General features: G+C 43.1%; 1 protein-coding gene across 1 annotated transcript in view; it reads left to right on the plus strand.

Moving 5' to 3' along the window:
- psmc4 (proteasome 26S subunit, ATPase 4) overlaps positions 1-16,571 on the plus strand; it is a 56,080-nt gene extending 39,509 nt beyond the window's left edge. Inside the window, exons 8-11 of the mRNA XM_084335729.1 lie at positions 4,080-4,156; positions 13,658-13,826; positions 14,344-14,399; positions 14,599-16,571. Coding sequence (XP_084191855.1) covers positions 4,080-4,156; positions 13,658-13,826; positions 14,344-14,399; positions 14,599-14,712 — 416 coding nt within the window. The 3' untranslated portion in view covers positions 14,713-16,571. The remainder of the gene's footprint in view (positions 1-4,079; positions 4,157-13,657; positions 13,827-14,343; positions 14,400-14,598) is intronic.
- The last annotated feature ends 205 nt before the right edge of the window (positions 16,572-16,776 follow it).

Raw genomic sequence — 16,776 nt, forward strand, 5'->3', positions numbered from 1 at the left:
TCCACGATATTATTTTAATCAGCCCCATATTTCTCGTAGTGCATCTCCCCTGTGCAATCCATGACGTAGTCTAGTGCCTGAGAGTGTGAAGATATATATACAGTAGTATAGTATACAATGAAATAAAAAAGAACATATAAAAACATAAATACACTTCCCCCCCCACATTTACCCAAGCTACGTTCGATATGACCCCAGATAGAACAGTCGTACCGAGGGTGAAATCGATACTCACCCATGCACCTTGGTCCCCCTCGACTAACAGAGGAGTGCATACAGCACGAGGCAGATTGCCCAAAACTGTGCCCCTATTATCTTGTAAACCCTGACGTAACGTATGGCTCACACTGTAATCTATATACAGTGCGATCAATTCAACTGAACTTGACAAAACGGTAACGTTTCCAAGCATTAACATTTGTATATCTTTCAGATATATCTTGGTACATTGTAACTTCTATGACATAGCCATGATGGCCTGTGGTTCATTTCGTTATATTTTTCCTGTATCCATCTGGGATATTTCCCCTCCCATACTTTTATTATATTCTTCTAACCATTGCCCTCTATTTTCATTTCACGTCTTTTTCTTCTCTTTTTTTTTTTTTTTTTTCTTCCCTTCCAACCACTTTTTTTTTTTTTTTTTTTTCTATATACATATTGAATTTTTTTTTTGATGTTATTTACTTTATGACGATGCCCCCGTGACTTATCTGTATTCATGCGCTTCATGAACTTTATCTCAATTGTCCGCCTCCGACTGTCCCCGTCTGAATCCCTGCAGTCTCTCCCGGTATCCGTGATGACCATTGCCCTGCTGTGTGGGGCGCTCAGTCCCCGTCGTCTGCATGTCGTCCCCCGGTCCCCGTTTTCCTCCCATTGTCTGCCAGGTAGACAGCCGCATTATCTCCTCTCGGTCCGGGTCGGTAGTCGGGTTCACCACGGTGATCTTGAATCCACGCTTTGCCATATCCGCCGTTGCCTCCGCCGCGTTCTGGTACAGGCGGGTGCCATCTTCGTAGAATACCCTCATCTTCGCTGGATACGGTGTCTGGAACTTGAGATTCTTCTCTTTCATTATTCTCTTGGCCTCGGCATATTCTCCTCGCTTCTTCAGTATTTCGGTGGGGAAGTCATGGTCGACATATAAGCGATCGTTGCCACATGAGACGTTCTTCTTCTGCCATGTTCGGCGTATTATCTCTTCCTTCATTTTGTAACTCCCAAACTTAACCACGATTGACCGTGGCTTCAGCTGTGGGTTGTTAGGCCTCGGGGCCAGTGCCCGGTGTGCTCTTTCGATACGAAGGTCCATGTCCTGAGGCAGACCGAGGGCATTTTTAAACAAGCCGTCTAGAAATCCATGCATGTCTTTCCCCTCTTTTTCCTCCGGGATACCATACACCCGCAGGTTCTCTCTCCTCGTCCTGCCCTCCTGGTCGAGTAGTTTAGCCTCCACGTCGGCCTGCCTCTGCATTAGCTTTTTTATTAGAGCCGTCGCCGCACCAAGCACGTTTTCATTTTCTCCGATTCTCCCCTCAGTTTCATCGAGCCTGTCGTTCATTTTGTTCATGTCATTTCTTATCTCCCGAAATTGACGCTCATTGTCTTTTCTGAAGTCTTTGAGCTCGTTGAATATGTTCAGCAGCGTGGCTTCTTGTTCACAGTCATCGTCGCCATCTTTTTCTCCCGTTACGTCTTCATTCTCTGCCATTCCTTCGTCCTTTTCAGTTGGAATCGTGTGCGCCATACGTCTCGTGATAGCCCCTTTTTTCATCCCTATTAAATATGTACCCTGGTGTTGTTAATAAATGTTTTCCGGGGCTAAGTCATTTTGCTGTCGGGGAGCTCGCGAGTTAAGCAGCCATGTTCTTCCGCGGTCAAACCGGAAGTCTTGAAGAGTCTATTCTAATGATCTTTCGGCGTGTTCGTCTATCGTCCTTTTGTGATTCAGTCCAATAGTGTTCAGGCCTGTTCGTTAGCCTAAGACCATCCTCGTGGTAGCCGAAGCTACTGGTGATGTGGCATTCTCCCCCCCCCCCCCCCCTCTCAATGAGAGGAGAGAGTGTCTTCGTGTGATCTCAGTCCTACTCGCTCTTGGTCAGATTCTGGTCTGCCTTACACCCGGAAACACCGTTCGACTCATAGATGTTCGTCGTCGCAACGACGGCCCCGCCTTCTGGTTGTCATGCGACGTGTTGTCATGACAACTGCATAACCTTTAACACTAATAAACTCACGTTTCATTAAGATGAACCTCTCTCCCTCCTGCCCTGGGAGACAGTACACTCTAATCTCAGATGTTCTTCCAAGGAATTCATAACAAAACCCTCGCTGACTCGGCCTGTGCCTGTGAAACCACTGGTTCCACCACGTCAATATCACCGTCTTCCATGCACATTTCAATCACCGTTTTAGCTGTGGTCACCTCCCCCCAAACTATACATCACATACATTGAAAAAGCACCCCAAATCTCTCAAAAGTCACAAATGACTTACTGCTCTCTCTTGACTCAAACCTAACTTCTGTGCTCTTATTGCTTGATCTCAGTGCAGCCTTTCATACTATCGATCATTCGATTCTTCTAGGTCGGCTTGAGAATCATGTCGGCATTCGGGGTCACACACTTGCTTGGTTTAAATCTTATTTAACTGATAGAACACACTGCATGGTCTATAATGATTTAACATCTGAGACCCTCCCAGTGCAATGTGGGGTCCCACAAGGCTCTGTCCTGGGCCCTTTACTATTTTCGATTTACATGCTACCCCTCTGCAATATCATACGCAAATTTGGCATAAACTTTCATTTTTTTTTACGCTGACTACACCCAATTATATATACCTATTAAGCCAAATGATTCCTCCCAATTACAAAATCTTGAGGTTTGCCTGCTTGCCGTCAAAAAGTGGATGTCGCAAAACTTTTTTACTCCTTAATGCAGATAAAACTGAGATGTTAATTGTTGGCCCCCCAAACCACAGAGGCTTGTTTCAGGACATCTCCCTCAACTTTGATACTTGTCATGTATCCCAGAGCTCCACCATAAAAAACCTCTGAGTAATTTTTTATTCCTTCCTCTCATTTAATGCACATATAAAAAATGTCACAAATTGCCTTCTTCCATCTTCGTAATATCGCAAAAATTCGCTCCATTTTAACTCTGGCTGATGCTGAAACCCTAATTCATGCTTTTGTCTCATCACGTCTAGACTACTGTAATGCACTTTTTTCAGGCCTACCTAATTCAAGCATAAAAAATCTTCAACTCGTGCAAAATGCGGCTGCACGGATACTAACTAAAACTAGAAAATTTTATCACATCACACCAGTTTTGTCCGCCCTACACTGGCTTCCTATTCAAGCCCGATCTGACTTTAAAGTGCTACTCCTCACCTACAAAATTTTAAATGGGCTTGCACCGCTCTATCTATCCGATCTCATCTCTCGATACTCGCCCGCTCTTGCTCTGCACTCACAAAATGCGGGGCTTCTATCAATTCCTAGGGTTACAAATAAATCCGCCGGCCACAGAGCCTTTGTCTACCTCGCTCCCTACCTGTGGAACAAATTACCTGCCGTCGTCAGGGGCGCCTGCTCTGTCGAAGCTTTTAAATCCCTGCTTAAGACCCATCTTTTCTCTCTCCTTCAACCTACCCTGATCTCACCTGATCGGGGTCTGACCCTTAGATTAATCTGTCTAGTTTAGTTAGGATGTCTATTTGCTCCCATGTCTGGTAACCCCCTCCTATTGCTAGCTTTTAGTGAGTTTTTCCTTTTCCTTACCTTCGCGTGGGGTATGTCTGGGAGTGTTGCTTTTTTAATTTAAAATTTAAAATTTAAATTTAAAATTTTATTTGTTTGGACCTTGTGGTGTTCTTGTGATGTTTCTTCTTGACTTGTTTGGGCAGGACGTGTACGGCCCATGGGGACATTGACGTGTGTTGTCGCGCCTTATAAATAAATTTGATTTGATTTGATTTATGGTAGTCTACATTCAAAACAATGCATCACAATGGGTGACTTGTTTTACACCCCTACACCTAATGCCATCCTCTCCCCTGCTCTCCATCAACAGCTGACCGAGAGGTACAGAGAATCCTGCTGGAGCTGCTCAACCAAATGGACGGCTTCGACCAGAATGTCAACGTCAAGGTGAGTTAAGTCAAGCTATTCTGAGACCCCCCCCCCCCCCCCCCCCAAGGCTGTTCTCTCCCAATGACTGCACCGTCGTCTCCTTACATGTTGACTCCGGGTCTCGCAGTCTGGACCACAGCTGAGACCCCCTCCTGGCCGCGTCTATGCTTTTACCAACGTGTTCGTGTTTCCGGGTTCCCGTTTTGCGCTCTGATTGGCCACTGACCTACGCTAGTACGCCCCCCTCGCTATGAGCGTAGCAGGACGCTGAAATGCAAATGCACATCGCAGTACTGCCTCCAGGAACGGCTGTTTCCGCGTGACTTTATGTGCGGGCTCGCTCTGAGGGAAGGAGGCCGTTCATATTCATCGAGGTGCACACAAGCGGCCGCGCGTCTCACATCACCAGCCACACCTGAACGAATCTATCCCCCCCAAATCGGCAGCCCCTCTCGGCTAGATACATTCGCCCTATATTGTGCCATGCAGTGCATGTGTGCACTACCTACTATCTGTTGATACAATTATATAGAAAACGATATATTGTATATAATATATTTTAGGCAGTTTCGTGGCATGAATTGCATTTCGCTGTAGACCGCAGCAGCTGGTGATAGAAATATAGGCTATATTTCTATCACCAGCTGCTGCAGTCTACAGCGAAATACAGCTAAATGCAATTCATGCCACGAAACTGCCTAAAATATATTGTATACAATATATCGTTTTCTATATAATTGTATCAACAGATAGTAGGTAGAGTCTGGGCCGCATCAAATATTCCACAAAAAAAGGGTTTCAAGTATTCAAAAAAAAGTACAACTGATCCAATCTTCTCACAAACTCACTAAAACCTCACAAACACCAGCAACTGAGCATTCTTAGTGGTGTCAGTGGACTAATCCACAGCTATGGAAATGCACTGTGCATTTTTTTTTCTATCACAAAGCTGTTTAATCAAATCACCAGCCAGTATTTCAGTTATTCTGGTTGCTTTGCTATCTGAGGGGGATTTGCTTTTGTTTGCCTTCAAACATGGTCTCCATCACTTCAGTCATACATTATTTTATTATGTATGCATCAGAGAATGGCTTCTTGTGTTTCGCCAACACCCATGCCACTGAGTGAGGACTTGGTTGATTTTTCTCGTTGTGACATAGCTTTAACAATATTTCTGCTTGCAGCTTGATATGATGATTTCATTCCATTTATTTTTGTGGTTCTTAGCACTGAATTTTGAGGAAAGGCTGCATCAAAATAACTTTTGTTTCGTAGTGGCGTTTTCAAATATGCCACTCTTCACAAGAGCTACCGTTTCTTGGCATATTAGGCACATTGGTTTGGTGCTGGGAGGATGCACGCATATTTTTCAGTCCATTCAGCATGAGCATGCCATATTTTTCTACTAACTGCCTGCTGGCGAAACTAGGCTACTAACTAGCTACATTTATCTCACGGAGATACTGTAAACTGGGAACGAGGTTACTAGGTACAGTACCTGCAGATTAGCCTACCAGTAGATGCACGGTCAACTCTCGTTCTGACTCGGACACGCTGAAAGAGACAACACTCATTCCTTGAAAACCCGCCCTACTCTGCTCTGATTCGCAGACTGTGGGTGGGGGGGGGGAAACGCTGACGGGACGCTGAATGTGATTGGATCAGAGTAGCCAGACAGACACAGACAGGCAGAGCACTGCTTGCAGAGGAGACGGCAGAGAATTTCGAGAATGCCTGCCATACGCACTGGATATATTTTCCTTCCACTTGGTATCACTCTGGAATCACGTTTCAACCAAGTCACTAACGTAACGTTGCTGTCATGAGCCTGCGCTATGGTAGCCTACAAGTGATCAAATAAATAAAACATCCAACTCGCACAACGACTCTGCAAAAGGTTGCCCACGGGCCGCACTAACACTAAACTTTGATGTCAAGTAGGGGGCCGCAAAATATCATCCCGCGGGCCGCGAGTTTGAGACCCCTGCTCTAGTGGTAGAAGATTTGCACTTTGTTCTAATGGACCATTTGCCCCTGAGCTATTTGCAGATAAAGTGCCACTTGGGCTCATATGATGATAGGCTGTTGTGAATAAGGAGGTTGACTGCTTCTTCTTCCTAGGAAAAAAAATGTCCTGCCTAGAATCAGGTTTATTGTGCAACAGTGCGAGTGATTTCATTATCTGATATTTATTGGTATAATAATAATAATAATAATAACTTAATTTTATATAATGCCTTTCATGAGACCCAAGGTTGCTTTACATAGGGCAATAACAGACGAGAGACAAACATGGTAGACAGACGCACAACATTAACTCATTGACTGCCGGAGATTAGCCGTGGCCCTGTGGTAGCACTGCCACGCTTTAAAAGATAGGACTGCATCACCTTGTTTGTAGAGCTATAACTATATTCTATATTCTAGCTATGGATACAATACTATGGCCCATTTGACATCACCTATCTATCGTTCAATATGTGAAAAAGAATGAATTTTTCCATCCATACGTTCCCGTGTTCTACTGTGGTGAATATAAGTTATAGCCCTATATAGCTAGTCTATAGAGCTATAGGGGGGTGTAGTGGTTACGTCATTTTCGTTTTTTCCTGTTCCACCCTCTGTTCCACTTAACTCTGAAGTCGGAACCCGTTTTTGAACCCGTCGGCGGAGAACAAAAGAATTAGAATGTCTTCTAAATGCTCAAAGTACATCTTTTCAGAAATCGATCAAAATAGAAAAATGACCATTTCTAGTGCTTTGACATGTAATGTATGTCTTTTTACTTGCTAAACGTAATATGACTTGTAAATACTTTTTTTTTTTTTTTTTTTTTTTTTTATGATCTTTTTCCCCCTCCATTTTCCTCCGATTTTCTCCCATCCCAATGTTAGTCGTATGCCAATTCCCAGTCCCTTCCTGGTCGCTGCGCACTTACCCCCCACAGTCAGATCATCTGGGAGAGTGGAGGCTACCACATGCTTCCTCCGACACACGTCCAGCCAATCACCGCTTCTTTTCACCTGGCAGCGCGGATTTTCCTTGAGAGGGCGTAGCGTGTGGGAGGATCACACTATCCCCCTCAAGTCCTATCCGCGCTTAGCAGGCGCCCCGACCGAACTGTAGGAGTCGCTGTTTACAACGACCCGGACCCACCCCGCCAGCTTCTCCCACCCTCTAATACAGCCAATTGTATTAGTGTGGACGGCCAGCCAAGCTGGTGACAACCCCGGAGCTGTGTGTCCAGCTCACAGCTCCGGGGTTGGTGACAAACGCAATCTCCGCTCGGCCACCTAACCGCCCAATACGTTTAATTCTTGCTAGATGGTATGATTGTAATTATCTCCGTTTGCCAGAGAACTACAGCGCGTCACGAAACGCACATACACGCACGCGCGCACACACACAAGAGCTGCGTGTGCGCTGTGAAAGGGTGTTAGACCCCGCAGATGTGAGAGGTATCAGAGACTCGCTACCCCCCATCCAAATTCTAAACAGATTGGCTTTTCATAATATGTATGAATTATCTCTTGCAATAATATCCACGGGACTCGACTTTTTGCAGTCGTTTCTCCTGCGTGAGGACATTCGCGGACATTCTCTCATATAGAGGAAAAAAAAGCTTTATACTTTTCTGCCTTTTCATTTTTGGGCAGTTGTCATTTCATAATAGCAGCGTGGACCAGCTCTGTAACAACGCATCTCGAGCTGCTTTTTATGTGCAAGGAAGGAAGGAAGGAAGGAAGAGGTCCTGCATTATTATTATCATTCTCGAGAATACACAGACCCGACCGAACATTATGAATTAAAAGTAGTCTCCCGTGTATAAAGCGTCGCGCTAAAACGTTAACTACTGTCTGTATGGCAGAGACTGAGTGCGTGTGTGTATGAGTTATAAATGATCTCTCGCAGTTTATTCAGGCGGGCTACGTGATGACAGCTCTCTCTGTTATTTTTCAACCTCGGCCGTGAGAGAAATAGAAAGGAGCGCTCAGTAACTACATGATCTCCACCAGGCCACAGCCTCTCTCTCTCTCTCTCTCTCTCTCTATATATATATATTACTATACTATTATATCTAATGTGTTCAGGTAAACCTCTATCTTAGCACATTGAGTGCCACGCCCCTTCCGGGAAGTGACCACTTCCGTGCCGCCCATTAACCCCATGTAAACGTAGTTGTAGTTTGTAGAACTAAACCTATATTTTATAGTATCGATATGGGTATAATAGCGCCCTCGAGTCTCATTGAGCCGCTTCTGGTCAACGTGCAAAAAACAGATTATTTTTTCATCCGTACATTTCCGTTTTATACCATTTTGAATATGAACATAGTCCGGCCGCTTCTGAGCAATTCCAGGGAAAACACAAAAACAGCATTTTTGTGTAATTCAATAAACACGTTGTCATTTTTCGCCTGATTATCGGATCTTCCTGAAATCAACGCTAAATCATCACTATTATCCTTTGTCGTGCACGCATCCATTTCTAAATCGGCTCGTTTTAGATAAATAAAGCATTAACGTTGGCATGGTGTACCTTTTCTGTGCGTATTTATCCACAATCTATAGCTCAACATGAAAATATTCGCAATTAATCGTAAAGGTAGCAAAATAACAACGTTTATGTTTTCGTTCTCTGGGAAACTACACTGCTATTTGGCGCTGCTGACTGACGTCACCACAGCGTAGCCTCCTGCCTGTAGTCACAGACCTAGGATCAGATTTCCCTTACATTCCATAAGCTTAAAGGAAAACTCCCAACATTTTGGGAAATTAGCTTATTTAACATCTTCCCTGGAGTTAGACAAGAAGATACATACCTTTTTTTGTCTCTGTGCGTGCATTTAGCTTTGGGAACAGTCGCTCCGTTAGCGTAGCTTAGCTTCATCACTGGAAGTGGGGGATATCAGGAGCCTGATGTTCCCTTACACTGTATAGTCACGAAATACACTCCAAATACAACTCCAAAACGTTCATGTAAACATGTTGTGACCTGTGTATTCACCACGTGGAGAAATAAAAAATTATTGAATTAGACAATTACGTTTTATAAGCAAATATACTCGGAACTATTTTTTGCCTAACCACTCCTCTCTGAGCGCAGCCAGTGATTTCAACGTGTCGTCGTGATTGTTGACATTCTCATTCATTCAAAGGATCCGAACCGATTGAAGTTTATGGATACCATGACTTAAAATCCTCTTACCTTGACGATTAAAAGCCTCCCCAATTTAGAAAACAGTAATCCAATGGCTGGTATTGTTATACCGGACGCTCTGAGCTAACCGGAGCTAACACAGATCAGGATGGTAAAGCATATATCAGGGCTGTACGTTAACTTTTTTTGCACATAGCACTGGTGCTACAGAGGTTGATAGTTTTGTAGCACAGGCCAAAATCTTGTAGCACAAGTATAAAACATGTTATATTTGTAACAGTCACAAATGTGCCTATTGTATTTGTGTTATTTAGTTGCAGTGCCATGTTTGGCTGTCATTTAGTATATCGCCATGTGTTATTATTACTATAATAGTAATACTCTCATATGCTATTTTCAATTAATATCATAAACAACATAAGGAATATTAGCATAATTTTGAGTGGACTGAAGGAATGAGTCAGCGTTAATAGTTTTAAATGCAAATAATTTATTGAAACATAGAAGTGGGGTCGGTTGGGACACACACACACAATGGGGGACCCTGATGTAAACAAGACAAACGTCTTTCTCTGGTCTGCATCCCCTTAACAATTGTGTGTATTGAGCCGTACTGTACTGTACCCATTCTGCAATCTGTTAAATAAAGTTTACATTCATTCATTCACACACACTGTTTCAACTCACCACCCCTGCATCATATTGTAGTCTAGTCTGTCTTCAAACTTCCACTCCTCTCGAAATTTTTTATATTTGAATATCAACATTATCTGTCCATCCTCAGTTTACTATAATATACTCCTGTCCTGAGTCCTGACTAGTGACTTCATCGTCTTTCCAAACGCACGCACGCACACACACACACACACACAGGGAAGGGGAGAGAGTGCCCCCCCATTTCCCTTTCCACACTGTGTCTGCTGGCTCTGCCTGTGATCAGGATTAGCTTGTTAGCTTGCTAACGTTGTAGTGATTGTAATGGTACATAAACGTTAATTTCGGGCGATGTGCGCATAAAGGAATGGCGACGGTGCAAAGCATGTAGATGCATTTGACCCGTTGCGAGAAAAAAAAAACACCACGGACTTATTTCGGGACGTGTAGGCGCACTGCTGTGTTACGCAGCAGCAGTGCGCACCAACACGCTGCTCTGCTTGCAAGCACGGATAGGGCGGATATGACTCGTCGAGTTGTCACGGAGTTTTTTCAAAATAAGAGTATCATATGCACCTGAATGTTGCTAGCTGTCGAGCCTAGTTATTATAGCTGGAGCTGCGCGTGGGCAGAAATGAGACCCGCTACAGGATTTTCAAAATAAGAGTATCTATATGAACCGAATCCCTATCGCACCAGTGCTAGTGAAGTAAATCCATTCATCGCACAGACCGCTGTTGCTGTAGCACGTGCGAGATATATCTCGCACTGTACAGGCCTGATATATAATGACTTCCTTTCTGGGGTTTTCAAAATAAAAGGGCAACGTTTATAGCAGCGGAAAACGTTTATTTTGTACATTATCTAACGTTAACACGAACCTAAACTAACTTTAGGTTAGTTGTAACGTTATTTACAACTAACCTAAAGTTAGTTTAGGTTTGTGTTAATCCACCACAACATATGCATCGGGAATATTTGACGCGCTTCAATGGAACCGAGAGAACCGTTCGCCTCGCCCGAGAAGGAAAAATTAAACCAGAGACATTTGGCCATCCCACAGACCAGGATACATGGTTACAAAGGGTGCTTGATACCGCCGTCTAGCGTGATGCGGCCGGTATTGCACTTTTACATTCTCAGGCTGATTCACCATGTTAACCCCGAGTCCGTGTGCCTGTAATGAATAGAAATATCGAATAGAAATAACGATCAAATGGCGTTCAACGATTGGCGCCCAATAACGCATATACTCGCCGTTGGTGGGGAATGAGTTAAGTATCAGAAGCTAAGGTCAAAGGCCATGTTAAAGAGGTGAGTTTTGAGGAGTTTCTTTTTTTTTATCTACTTTTTCTCCCATTTTTCTATTTTTCTCCCATCCCAATTTCGTATCGTCCAATTCTACCCTCCCCTGTCTCGAACGCTGTTTCATGCCTCCCACCCAGCTCGAACCCAGCGTCTCCTGCATTGGTGGTGAGCACCTTGCCCACTGCACCACCTAGAGGAGTTTCTTGAAGCATTCCAGAGTTGGGGTGTTGCAGAGTTCTGCTGGGAGGGAGTTCCAGAGGGTGGGAGCTGCCACGCTGAAAGCTCTAGCACATTTCACTATTATTCATTTAACAGTTAACTAATTAAGAGAGGCAATTTTCCTCTGTGCTTGTATCTCTCTACAGGCAGCAGTTTACACATAGGATGTTCTCTCTCCAGTTAGCAGTTTACACATAGGATGTTCTCTATACAGTTAGCAGTTTACACATAGGATGTTCTCTATACAGTTAGCAGTTTACACATAGGATGCAGGGCTCTACCCTATCCTTTTTCCCAAGGAGCACATGTGTAAAAATTAGGAGCAAACAAAGAAATTTAGGAGCAGTGAAAATGTTTCAAGTAACAGAGTTTATTAACAAACGATTTATTACATGCATATTATACTGTGTGTGTGCATACTAACGGACAAACATCTGTGCAAATAGCACATACCACCAAAATCACACATTGGCCCATGCCTACTAGACGCAAAGGATATCTGTTGTCAAGCTGCTTTTTGTATGTTGTAGTGTTGTCATGATATCAACATTTTGACATTGATACAGATGGGAAAGGTAATGGAATATATTATTAGATTACAGAACATGGACAATTCTTTAATTCATTATAATTTAAACGCTAATTAATACAATTATTCTGTTGCAGCTACTGAGCTATATACTATAGCTATTGTCCATCAATATCTTCCTTTTGAATGAAATCGGTTCAGGAGAGAGGGATTTATGGAGAGGGAGAGAGAGCGAGACACATACTAGGGCTGTCACTTTAACAAAAAATCGAATTCTAAATTCGTTGCAGAATTGTAGACAAGTTTGAATTCGAATTTCAGTGTTAAAACAAAAGTAAGCTTTTTTCAACGTCTTGGCAACTTTTTTTTTTACCCTGGTGGTATGTTTGGTATCATTCTTTTCAGCACAATCTCACCTATATGACCTGACCGTTTGTTTTTGTGTTGACGTTTACGGTATTTCTTTAGAAAATAAAGATATATACTGGATTACTATTACGACTACTACCACTGCCAATACTACTGATACATCCCTATTGGCAAACTTTATATTTAAAAAATATATATATATAGAATTTTTTTTTAATACTAAAATAAATATTTTTGGTTCATTATAAAACTGTGGCGGGCTGCCACAGTCTAGGTAATTAATGGAAAACACTGGTACATACTGCATACTGTACAACACAAAAACGATTTTAGAAGTGTTTTTCTACTATGAGGCTGAGCAAATGTAAACATGCTCCTGAAGCATTAGAAACAATGAAAATGCGCCCTCAGGTTGCCTATGTAGAAACAATTATAAACAATTATTTTATTTTATGTAATTATTATATGATCTATTTTTAGGGGCAAATGCGAGTGAAATGCTCGCACTGTAGAGCCCTGGGATGTTCTCTCTCCAGTTAGCAGTTTACACATAGGCTGTTCTCTCTCCAGTTAGCAGTTTACACATAGGATGTTCTCTCTACAGTTAGCAGTTTACACATGGGATGTATTGTTCTCTCTCCAGTTACCAGTTTACACATAGGCTGTTCTCTCTCCAGTTAGCAGTTTACACATAGGCTGTTCTCTCTCCAGTTAGCAGTTTACGCATAGGATGTATTGTTCTCTCTCCAGTTAGCAGTTTACACATATGCTGTTCTCTCTCCAGTTAGCAGTTTACACATAGGATGTTCTCTACAGTTCTCTCTGCAGGCAGTAGTTTACACATAAATGGTAAATGGCTGCATTTATATAGTGCTTTTATCCAAAGCGCTTTACAATTTGTTGCTCACATTTTACCCATTCACACACCGACGGCGGAGGCAACCATGCAAGGTGCCAACCTGCTCATCAGGAGCAATTAGGGGTTAAGTGTCTTGCTCAAGGACACTTCGACTCACTACCTGGGAGGAGCGGGAATCAAACTGGGAACCTCTGGATTACCAGACGACTGCTCTACCCCCCGAGCCCTGTCGCACACATAGACTGTTCTCTCTACAGGCAGCCGTTTACATGGGACTGATGGATAAATGGGGGTTCCTGGCCTAAGGGTCCTTCTCAACAAATCGTTTGAGAACCCCTACCTTAGATAACAACTCATAATGCCTCGAGTTTACTGTCATGATTGCAGGACCTCCGCTGACCTCTCTCTCTCTCCTGGTCAGGTGATCATGGCCACCAACAGGGCGGACACACTGGACCCGGCCCTGCTGCGTCCTGGTCGTCTGGACAGGAAGATAGAGTTCCCCCTGCCTGATCGCAGGCAGAAACGCCTCGTCTTCTCTACTATCACCAGCAAGATGAACCTGTCTGAGGAGGTTGACTTGGAGGACTGTATCCTTATGGCCCTACAAAGGCGTGTGTGTGTGTGTGTGTGTGTGTGTGTGTGTGTGTGTGTGCACGCATGCATGTTTTCTAGTCAAGCCGGATGATTTAATCTCTTCCAGCTCAGATCAAGGAAGTGGGAGGGAGAAAGTCAGAGGTTGTAGTTTTATTAAATATTTACATCCTTGTTCTCTGCTTTTGGCCACCACACCAAAATTAGCTAAGGTGTTGCTTTGCTTTTACTCGGCTTAGTGAGTCATTGTCAGGCCACTTTGTGCAAACAGAGTTGGGTGCCTTGGAGCTACATCCTGACCTGTGATGTTGAATCTATTTTGGTGTAATGGTTAACGTTGTCATTCATCCAAACGAATGAGAGCGCCACCGTGTAACTGTATGAGTCTGAAGCCGATGAACGAATGTGCTCAAGTCAATCTTCCCTAAATAAACAAATGCAAGAGTAAACTGTTAACTAGTATTACGCTTTGGCTGGGCATGTGTGGTATAGCCGTCCTTGACTAACATGCAGATGTGGCCAGACCGGACAAGATTTCAGGAGCTGATATCAACTCAATCTGCCAGGAGGTGAGTGGGGGTCTTGAGCATTCACATGAATGTCTGGGTTTCTCTTTTTAGATGGGGCGAGGAAAAAAGAAAATGTTAAAGGGCATTGTTTGTAGGATTATGACTATAGCCATGTATTCATGATTCATTCTCTTCTCTCTCGTTTCTTTTTCATCTGTCTCTTCCTACTTGTCCATGACTCCTGCTTCTGCTTTTTCAGGCTGGCATGTTGGCAGTGCGTGAGAACCGGTACATCGTCCTGGGGAAAGACTTTGAGAAAGCTTACAAAACTGTTATCAAGAAGGACGAACAGGAGCATGAATTCTACAAGTAGACAAAGTACCCCACTGGTTCCATTTTCCCTCCTTAAGAAGAAAAAGAAGAAGAGAAAAAAAGCAAGGCCGTTTAGATAGTTTGTTTTGATTGATGTACATGTCTGTAACCATAATGTGTTTTTCTAGAAGCCCAGACCCTGACTTACATTGACCTTGGACTGAGTTTGATCTCAGTACTTCACAAGGCCCAATACCAACCATGGGGCCTGTGATTCTAACATACATACATACATACATACATACATACATACATACATACATACATACATACATACATACATACATACATACATACATACAGTCATAAATACAGTCATACATAATACAGTCATACATAATACAGTCATACATACAAATGATTGGAGTGTTTTTCATAGAGTTGTATGTACTCAATTGAGAAAAAAATAAAACCTCATAACCATTAAAGATCTTTTCCATAAAAAGTAAATGGTGTGCGTCTCCTCTGTGGACTGCAAGAACATCTCACTCTCTCTGGGTCTGCCCAACAGTCAAATCAGCTCAGTGTGAGCTTGCAGTTCTCCCTTTAGGCCACAAGGTGGGGGAAGGCCGTTTGACTGCACACAGCCTCCTAAGTAGATAATTGGCAAATCTACTAATCTTAACACCTTAAATGGATGAGATGCAGACCCTTAATGATGTTAAACATGGTTATTGGTAACGTGGAGAGTAAACTATTGTCTTATCAATGTGTAGTACCCACTGGTATCCCTCTGTGACCAGTAAGCATATGTTCAGTGACTTGGTCAACAAGTTGACCGGCCAGAATGGCAAGGTTACATATTCTTGGTATTTTGACATCCTGGCAAAAATGGCATCCAGCTTGTGACTTGATCCAATATGATTGTCAGGCAGATTGTTTGCCACAGGGCTAGGCTCACACCACTGCATCCAGGTTGGGATGGGTTCTGAGGAGATGGACGGTAGTGGGATGGCTGCTCATGTGGCATTATGGAGAAGGATGGGGAAATCTGTAACTCTTGAATTAAAGTTCAGTGGAAAGATAAATCAAGTATAACATGCTGCTTATGACCCAGTTTTTTTTTATTTATTTTTTTACAACTCAGAATATGTTTTGTTTAATATCTATAAAAATGTATCAAGAAGGCTTTAGGAATATGCACTTAACATTTCTGTATTTAGGAAATACATGTAGGAAAATGCCACACAATAGGTATGAAAATAGCTGCAAATGATCTTACCTTGATTAAAAGTAAAGAATCTGTGAAATGACAGTTTCGTTAAAAAGAATGTCCAGCAGAATACTAATTGCACTATATTATCATCGCCTCTCAGTCTCTGGTAAACAAGAATACCCTGAAGACTCTAGCAGGAGCACTCATTCAAGGGTACTACGACTATGCTTGCACCTCATGGTACCAAAGCACCTCAAAGGCACTAAAAAACAAATTACAAACATCTCAAAACAAGCTAGTCAGACTACTGCTTGACCTGACTCCTAGAACCCACCTCACCCCTGCCCACTTTGACAACCTAGGATGGCTTAGAGTAGAGTACAGCAACTTGCAATGGGCCTGGTCTACAAGATACACTACGCGACCAAGGTACCCATGTACATGTCAAAATACTTCCCAAAGGTCAGTGAATACCACGATCACAACACCAGAGGGAGCTCCACAAATCATGTAAAACCCAGATTCGGCTCAAACAAGGGACTAAACACGTTTCGCAATTATGCCACATCAATGTGGAACGCCCTACCTAAAGCTGTAAAGGAATGTGAATCACTACCCACTTTCAAAAAACACCTACGTGAGACTGCAATTCGAAACTGGCCCCTACAAATGTCCTAACCTAGTTGTACAGTAAATGACCAAGTAAGGCTTTGTCAGTATTCCAATGTACAGTGTAAAATGTGTGTGTCCCCTACCCAACCCCCCCCCCCCACCTCCAATGTACAGCCCTCACCCACCCACCCAACCCCACCCACCCAACCTCCTCCAATGTACAGTTTCTATGCCAAATGTATATACTCTTTTTCTGGACACTTTTGTATCACAAACAGTACTGTATTTGCAAATCTG

This window comes from Notolepis coatsorum (genome assembly GCF_963971535.1).
Source record: "Notolepis coatsorum genome assembly, chromosome: 19".
In the NCBI taxonomy this organism is placed as follows: Eukaryota; Metazoa; Chordata; class Actinopteri; order Aulopiformes; family Paralepididae; genus Notolepis; species Notolepis coatsorum.